A 9,374-nucleotide genomic window follows, 5' to 3' on the forward strand; every position below is an offset into this window, starting at 1 on the left:
CTACATATTCAACAGTAATACATAATAAAACAGACGACATAATATACATATACGAATAATTACATAAAATACTTGTATCATGTAACTACTGTTTTGGCCGTGGGGGGTGGGGGGTGGGGGGTGGGGGGATTATTATTATTAGTATTATTAACAATTGAGATATGTCTGTTTGTCTGTCTCTCTGTCTGTCTGTCTGTCTGGCTGTATGTCTCTCTCTCTCTTCTGTCTGTCTGTCTGTCTGTCTGGCTGTATGTCTCTCTCTCTCTCTCTTCTGTCTGTCTCTTTCTCTCCTGTATGTTCCTCTCTCCCACCTCCACCTCCCTCTGCTCCTCTCCTCCTGCTCCCCCTCCCTGCTCCTCCTGCTTCCCCTCACCTGCCTCCTCCTGCTCCCCCTCCCCTGCTCCCTCCTGCTCCCCCTCCCACCTCTCCAAGTACCTCTCTTAAGACATTTCCCAAGACATTTCCCCTCTAAGACATTTCCCCTCTCAGACATGTGGCCTCTTGACCCAGAAACTAAGACAATTAAGACAATTAGCGGAGCCCAGGAACATTTTGGTCTGACTTAAGGAACAAAATGACAAACTTGGGAGAACTTCACCTCAGAACCTAACCTAACCCGACCTGACTTGACCTAACCTAACCTAGCCTAACCCGACCTGACTTGACCTAACCTAACCTGACCTGACCTAACCTGACCTGACCTAACCTAACGTGACCTAACCTGACCTGACCTAACCTCCAACTTTGAGATAAATATTTTGATCTATTTTCCGTGGTGATAGTTCTCTCCACCAATGAGGGAGATGAGGTGGAGTGTGTTGGTGTGGAGGAACTCATTAAGAACCTGCCATAAGAACCTCAGAGAACCATACCATCTAAACTAACGCCAGCACGAGCGATCAACAGCGTCTGGCATTTCCTTTCTCAACCACCCCCCCCACCCCCTCTCAAAACTAAACAAAAAAACAAATGACGATCTGAGCTTACAACCCTCCCCTCCTCTCTCCCCACCCCTCCCCACCCCAGGATTCCCTCAAGCAAATCCACAGTAAGACTCTATTGAAGCTTCGCCAGACGCACCTTGCTCACCGGCGGATCTTTTACTTCAGAGTGTCAGGTCAGTTGCAGGAGGGGGGCAGGAAGGGAGGGAAATTAGGGTCACCTGCTGTCATCGTGAACCAGCAGGAACCAGCCCCATTAACCACAAACCCACCACAATCAACCACAATTCACTACCATCCAGCAGAAGCAGTGGGGGCCAGGGAGGAGGGGGGAGGGAGGGAGGAGGGGGACGTTGTAGTGACTGCAGGAATCATTGCTAACGATTGGCCGCTGTAAAGATCTGGAGAAGCCATAAGCAATTACCCACAACGACCACAGGCTAGTATACTGCTGATGGAGAGAGGGGGTGTGGGGGAGGGTGTGTGGGTGTGGGAGAGGGTGTGTGGGGGAGAGGGTGTGGGGTGTGGGGAGGGTGTGTGGGGGGTGGGAGAGGGGGTGTGTGGGGGTGGGAGAGGGTGTGGGGTGTGGGGTGTGGGAGGGTGTGTGGGGTGGGAGAGGGTGTGGGGTGTAGGGTATGGGAGTATGAGTGTTGGGTTCAAGTGTGAGGTGTGATAGTGTGCTAAAGTGTGTAATAAACGCAAAATGTGAGTGAGTGAGTGCAGTGAGTGTGACAGTGAGAGTAGTTCCTCCGCCAGCTTGTTCCACACCCTCTCAAGTGTGTGTGTGTGTGTGTGTGTGTGTGTGTGTGTGTGCGTGTGTGTGTGTGTGTGTACAAGTCAAGTTTACCGGTGTATGTGTTTACCTGTTGTCTACACCTGTTAATAAGTACCTACAGGTGTTTATGAGAGAGGAGGGAGGGGGAGGGAGGGAGGGAGGAGGGAGAGAGAGAGAGACGTTAGAATGAGGACACGTGTAGGCAGGGTGGTGGTAGTGGTGTCAGTGGGCGGGTGTAGGTGGTGGTGAGTGGTGTCAGTGGACGGTGGGGGTGGTGGTAGTGGTGTCAGTGGACGGGTGGGGGTGGTGGTAGTGGTGTCAGTGGGCGGGTGGCAGGGGTGGTGGTAGTGGTGTCAGTGGGCGGGTGGCAGGGTGGTGGTAGTGGTGTCAGTGGGCGGGTGTGGGGTGGTGGTAGTGGTGTCAGTGGGCGGGTGGGGGTGGTGGTAGTGGTGTCAGTGGGCGGGTGGCAGGGTGGTGGTGAGAGTGGTGTCAGTGGGCGGGTGGCAGGGTGGCTGGCTGATGCACTTTAATGTTGGTCGTCTAACCTTTTGCCCATGGCTGGTGGACCCCGACCTTACAGTCATCACAACCAGGGCAACGACGCACAGGTGGTAACCACTCACAAGTGAGTAACTACGCACAGGTGAGTAACCACGCACAGGTGATAACTACGCACGGTAGTAACCACGCACAGGTGAGTAACCACGCACAGGTGGTAACTACGCACAGGTGAGTAACTACGCACAGGTGAGTAACTATGCACAGGTGAGTAACCACGCACAGGTGAGTAACTATACTGAGGTATCCGCTGAGATGGGTTTCCCCATCACCTACAAGTGTCCCTACATTCTTAACCTCTCTCTCTCTCTCTCTCTCTCTCTCTCTCTCTCTCTCTCTCTCTCTTTTAGCTGTGTTTACAAATTACACGTAAGATATTCTCCCTTCCCTCCTACCCCATCCTCCCTCTCACCCCCAGCAGTAAGTCAGGTTTACAAGAGCTTTCCCTTAAGTAACTCCACCTATCACCTCACTCCTTGGCCTCTCTCTCTCTCTCTCTCTCTCTCCTTGCCTTCACCAATACCAAACCACTTCCTCCAATATTTAACCCTCCATTACACAATTACCCTCCTTCCCTCCATTATGATAGCCCTCCTTACTTATTACCCTCCACTCTCCCAGTACCCTCCACTGAACACAATTACTCTCCACTCTACTCCATCATACGCCACTGCCCTCCACCCCTCACCCCCTCCCTCCCTCCACTACCCCTCCACCAACCCTCCCCTCCCTCCACCACCCCTCCACCAACCTCCCCTCCTCCCTACCCCTCCACCATCCTCCCTCCCTCCACTACCCCTCCACCCCTTCCCTCCATCCCTACCCCTCCACCAACCTCCCCCCCTCCCTCCCTACCCCTCCACCCTTCCCTCCCTCCCCTACCCCTCCCCACCCTTCCCTCCCTCCACTACCCCTCCACACCCTCCCCTCCCTCCCCCCTCCACCACCCACCCTTCCCTCCATCCCTACCCCTCCACCAACCCTCCCCTCCCTCCACTACCCCTCCCACCACCCTTCCCTCCCTCCCCACTACCCCTCCACCACCCTTCCCTCCCTCCACTACCCCTCCACCACCCTCCCTCCCTCACTACCCCTCCACCACCCTTCCCTCCCTCCACTACCCTCCCAGCCCTCCCCTCCCTCCCCTACCCCCCAACCCTCCCCTCCTCCCTACCCTCCACCACCCCTCCCTCCCCTACCCCTCCACCAACCCTCCCCTCCTCCACTACCCCTCCTCCTCCCCTCCCTCCACCAACCTCCCTCCCTCCACATGTTATACCCAGCATGAGACAAGGCTGGAGAGGAAATTCCTTAAGGGAGAAGAGAATTTATGAGACATGAGCCTTACTCCCTCCCCGTCAACATTCACTCAACATTTTTCAACATTCAATCACATTACTCACGCCCCGTCAACATTCACTCAACATTCTTCAACATTCAACAACATTCTCACCCTCGTCCCGTCAACATTCTCACTAACATTAAAAACATTCACCTTACTTACTGTCTCCCTCACTCAACATTCTTAAACATTCTCACCAAACATAACAGTAAAACCTTTTAAAAATATTCACCGTAAAATAAACACAGCCGATAAAACATTCACCCTAGGTAAACACGACGGCTGTAAATCAGTAAACATTCACCCACTGTAAACAACATCCCTTCTATAACGTAAATGTGTAAATATCGTCTTCTTCAACATTCGTAAACATTCACTGAAAAAAATGAGAACAAAAAATTCACTTTAAAAATATAAATTAAAAACAGTAACTTATACAAACAAACGAACATACATAAACAAACGAACATAAACAAACAAACAAAAACATAAATCAAAAACAACAAACAAACAAAAACAAACAAACAAACAACCAAACAAAGACAATTTTATGTAGATATATAAACATTACACCAAATTAATGTAGAGTATAAACACATAATATAAACTCACTGTTATACTGTATATATAGAGAGCATAAACATGTGTGTGTGTGTGTGTGTCTGTGTGTGTGTGTGTGTGTGTGTGTCTGTGTGTGTGTGTGTGTGTTAATTAGGGATACTCACCTGTCCTAGCTCACCTTACAGCCAGAAAAATTGAACAGGTGCTCAACTATCGTCAATTTTATAGCCTAACCTAACCAAAAACCTAACCTAACCCTCCACACCTTTATTATCTCAGGTATTTTATTTGATGTTACCAACGTCAGAGGCGGGTCAAAGGTCAGAGGTCACCCCCCCCACCTCTCACCCCCTCCCCCCACCACCCCCACCATCCCACCTCAACGTTGAAGAATTTTTTGGGTAAACAGATTAGTGTTTTGACATTTGTGGAGACGGTAGGTGTCTGTCTGTCTGTCTGTCTGTCTGTCTGTCTGTCTGTCTGTCTGTCTGTCTCTCTCATCTCCTTTCGTCTTCTCTTCCTCCTTCTTGTGTCTCTCCTTCTCTCCTTCCTCCACACACACACACTGAAGGAGACAGTTTAGGAATGTGTGTTATTTTCTCGCTAAAAAAAGACACGGCTGGCGTCTGGTGTGTGTGTGTGTGTGTGTGTGTGTGTGTGTGTGTGTGTGTGTGTGTGTGTGTGTGTGTGTGTGTGTGTGTGTGTGTGTGTGTGTGTGTGTGTGAATAAATAAGCATTGTGTGGACTGCTGATGTCTCACACACACACACACACACACACACACACACAATTAGGCGTGTTCTATCCTTCTCTTCAATCAGCTATCTCCTTTGTGATCTTCCCCTCTCTTCCATCATTCTCCATGATGTATCCTCTCTCTCTCTCTCTCTCTCTCTCTCTCTCTCTCTCTCTCTCTCTCAACTTCCTTCTCTAGGATCTTATTCTTAGGTACACACACACACACACACACACACACACACACACACCTGCATGTATACAAAACATTGAGAGAGAGAGAGAGAAAGAAAAAGAAAGAAAGAAGGAAAAGAGAGAGGGCGGGATAAAGGAAGAAAGAAATGTGTGATAAATGTATGAAAGAAGAAGGAGTAATAGCACTGTGATAGGGAGGAGGAGGTAGGGAGGGAGGGAGGAGGAGGGAAGGGAGGGAGGAGACAGGAGAATAGGAGGAGGGAGAGAGGAAGGAGAGATAGGAGGGAGGGAGGGAGGAGAGAGGGAGGAGGAGGAGGTGAGAGAGGAGGAGAGATAAGGAGGGAGGGAGGAAGAGCTGGGGAGGGAGGGAGGGAGGGAGGAGGGAGAATGAGGGAGGAGGGAGGACGGAGGGAATGGGGAAGAGGGAGGGAGGAGGAGGAGATAGGGAGGGAGATAGGAGGGAGGAGGAGGAGGAGGGAGGAGGAGGGAGGAGGGAGGAGAGGGAGGGAGGAGATAGGGAGGAGGAGAGGGAGGGGAGGGAGGGAGGGAGGGGAGGGAGGGAGTAGGGGAGGGAGGAGAGGGAGGGAGGGGAGAGGGGGGGGTGATAGGGAGGAGGGGAGGAGGGAGGAGGAGGTAGGGAGGGAGGGGAGGGAGGGGAGGGAGGGAGGGAGGGAGGGAGGGAGGGAGGAGGGAGGAGTAGGGGGGAGGAGGGGGAGGGGAGGGGAGGGAGGGAGGGAGGGAGGGAGGGAGGAGGGGAGGAGGTAGGGAGGAGGTAGATCTAGTTATTAAATATTATGGTGATGCTCCCTAGGTTTATGACTTGTGTTGCTATTGTTCCTTCTGTCCCGCCTTACCTTCCCTCCCTCACTTCCTTCCTTCTCTATCCTTCCTCCCTTCCATCTCATTATCCTTTATGCTATCATTTCACACACACCTCTTTCCTCTCTCTCTCTCTCTCTCTCTCTCTCTCTCTCTCTCTCTCTCTCTCTCTCTCTCTTCCCTCTACAATGTCTCCCATCATCATCAATCTCTTTCTTTCCTTCCTCTCCCCCCTCCTCCTCCTCCTGCATCACTCCCCTACCATTACCTCTCCTTTCCCTCCCTTTATTACCCTTACCTTTCTCTCCCTTTTCCCTCCCTCCTTCTTACTTATCTCCCTTATCTTTCTCTACCAAACCCCCATTATCGTTTCTTCTTCCCTCATACCTACCTTATCCTTATTCTCGATCCACCCACCTCGACTCTCCCCCCTTGACTTTCCCTCCCTGTCCACCCTTCCCTACCCCCCCCACCACCCCCACCCCCCCTCCTTCAGCGGCGAACTCAAAGCGACGCTCAGTAATTGTGGAGAGCTCCTAATGGCCTGCTTGAGTTGGCGATATTATTTCCTGGAAGAACTTATCTCTGGGGGTAAAGTTATCTCAGTGGTGGGGGTGAGGGAGGAGATCTCAGGGGTAGGAGGGGTGAGGGAGGAGATCTCAGGCGGTGGGGGTGAGGGAGGAGGTTATCTCAGGGGTGGGGGTGAGGGAGGAGGTTATCTCAGGGGTAAGGGAGAGAGGGGGCGCTTCTTTTGACGTGATAAATGGCACTTTATGCAAGTGTGTGCTGACGGCCTGTTGTAAACACACACACACACACACACACACACACACACACACACACACACACACATACAGTCCTCACGCCTTGCTGTCCTCCCGTCACGGCCTCGCTCCCTTAACGACCTAACTACACTATGCAGGTCCCCCTCAGTGTCAGGTGGTGTACAGGAAGCGTTGTAGAGAGCGTGTAATATGTGGACGCCGACACGCAATACAAAACTTGGCGCACACAAACGCAAGATCCGCCTCTAGCATCCTGGTATTGATCTGGTGAAGAGCGTTCGGATCCCTGGCCGGCGTGACACGACTTAGGGGGCCTGAGTGTCGTCCCTTCGTCGGGTAGGTGTTCGTCACTGGCTAGTTTCTAAGCTCCTTTTGATGTATTCTGGGTGTAGGTATTCTAGGTGGGTTGTGGGTATTGTTGTGCGAGTGGGCGTGCGTGGTGTGGGCGGGCGGGCGGGGGGAAGGAGGAGGGAGGGCAGGGGGGGTTGTGAGGGAGCAGCCAGGCAGGCAGCAGCAGCAGCTTCAGTATACGGGTGCAGAGGACAGCGCACGGTGGGATGCAGCGCTCTTTCTCACACGCCACTTTCCTGCTGGCGTTGGTGGTGGTGCTGGGGTGCTGCCACGCCTCCACCACCCAAAGGTCCACGCCCACGACCCCACCCCTCTCCACCACGCCCACCACCACCCTGCAGGATGACAACGACACCGTGGATGGTGTGACCACGGCCGACACGCTGGCTCTCTCTGTCACCTCCAAAGCCACAGCTGGGGACGTCCTGGAGGAGGTGAGCCGCCTCCTGGACAAGCTGAGGGAGGTGGCGTCATCCATGCAGGAGGCGAGGGACGAACACGAGCGCCTGGCGCAGGCCGTCGCCCAGATCACCACGGCCGTGAAGGACATGGGTGAGAACAACCAACACATCAAGAAGAAGGTCCGCAAGATGTCCAAAGGTCTCAAGCGGAACTCCCACAACCGTAAGATCAAGGACGGCCTCAAGTCTCTCCAGCGGGACCACCAGCGCATCCTACACGCCATGAGTCTCAGCGGCATCAACATCACTCGCCTCCACAACCACACCCGTAAACACAACCTCACCCACCCTCACCCACCTAACCACAAGAACCAGCACGGCCGCAATCGCAAGAACCACGAGTCTACCGCCAGCGTCGAGGTCACCACCAAGTCCGTGCTGGCGGCCGAGACCCACGAGGCCGCCAAGAACCTCCACCAGGAGTCCAAGGAGTCGACGGCCGAGGAAGACCCCGAGGCCACCGACAACCTCATCCCCGAACTGGTGGTGGACCCCCCCAGCGCCACCGACCCCCCGCTGCCCATCGACTGTACCGAGGTGATGCAGCGAGGCAACTGGACCAGCGGGATCTACCTGGTCCAGCCTAAGGGTCTCCAGCCCATGAAGGTAAGACAAAACGGCTCCTATTTGTAAACACTCGTCTGGCCGCCGCGCCGTGACCACCCGTGAAGGCGCGACACACACACACACACACACACACACACGGTGAAGGCGACTCATAATAAGAACAGCCGTTTTTAATACAGTACAGTGATCCCAGCTGTTACTGACCATCAAGGTAAGGCAGTGGACAAATTCCCTCTTTGTCTTCCCGCCAAAACAACCAATGTAAACAGTCTTCCCGCCAATGTAAACACTCTTCCCACCAAAACAACCAACGTAAACACTCGTCCCACCAAAACAACCAATGTAAACAGTCTTCCCGCCAATGTAAACACTCTTCCCACCAAAACAACCAACGTAAACACTCGTCCCACCAAAACAACCAATGTAAACAGTCTTCCCGCCAATGTGAACACTCGTCCCACCAAAACAACCAATGTAAACAGTCTTCCCGCCACGCCAGTCTCCCCATGAAACAGTCATGAGTGTAAAGAACAACCACAACAACAACAACCACAACAACAACAACCACAACAACAACCACAACAACAACCACCACAACAACAACCACCACAACAACCACCACAACAACAGTCACAACCATAAATAACAACAACAACAGCCACAAGAACAACAACCACAACAACAACAACCACCACAACAACAATCACAACCACAACAACAACAACAACAACCACCATAACAACAACAACCACAACAACAACCACAACAACAACAACCACCACAACAACAACCACCACAACAACAATCACAAACTTCACAACAACAACCACAACAACAACCACCACAACAACAACCACCACAACAACAAACCGCTAACAACAGCAACAACCACCACAACAACAACCACCACAACAACCACCACAACAACAATCACAAACTACAACAACAACCATAACAACAACAACCACAACAACAACCACCACAACAACAACCACCACAACAACAACCATAACAACAGCAACAACCACCACAACAACAACCACCACAACAACAACCACCACAACAACAATCACAACCACAACAACAACCAATTACAACAACAACCACCACAACAACCACCACAACAACAAATCACAACCACAACAACAACCATAACAACAACAACAACCACAAGAACAACAACCACAACAACAACAACCACCACAACAACAACCATAACAACAACAACAACAACCACAACAACAACAACCACAACAACAATAACAACAACAACAACAACAACTT

General features: G+C 52.1%; 1 protein-coding gene across 1 annotated transcript in view; it reads left to right on the forward strand.

Moving 5' to 3' along the window:
- Positions 1–7,211: 7,211 nt before the first annotated feature.
- The window catches only part of LOC121869998 (fibrinogen beta chain-like), a gene marked incomplete at its 5' end in the record, with an annotated part of 94,718 nt that continues 92,555 nt past the window's right edge, over positions 7,212–9,374 (forward strand). The window contains one exon of the mRNA XM_042371681.1: positions 7,212–8,129. Coding sequence (XP_042227615.1) covers positions 7,212–8,129 — 918 coding nt within the window. The remainder of the gene's footprint in view (positions 8,130–9,374) is intronic.

The sequence above is a fragment of the Homarus americanus genome, unplaced genomic scaffold (genome assembly GCF_018991925.1).
Source record: "Homarus americanus isolate GMGI-L3 unplaced genomic scaffold, GMGI_Hamer_2.0 scaffold14467, whole genome shotgun sequence".
NCBI classification, from domain to species: domain Eukaryota; kingdom Metazoa; phylum Arthropoda; class Malacostraca; order Decapoda; family Nephropidae; genus Homarus; species Homarus americanus.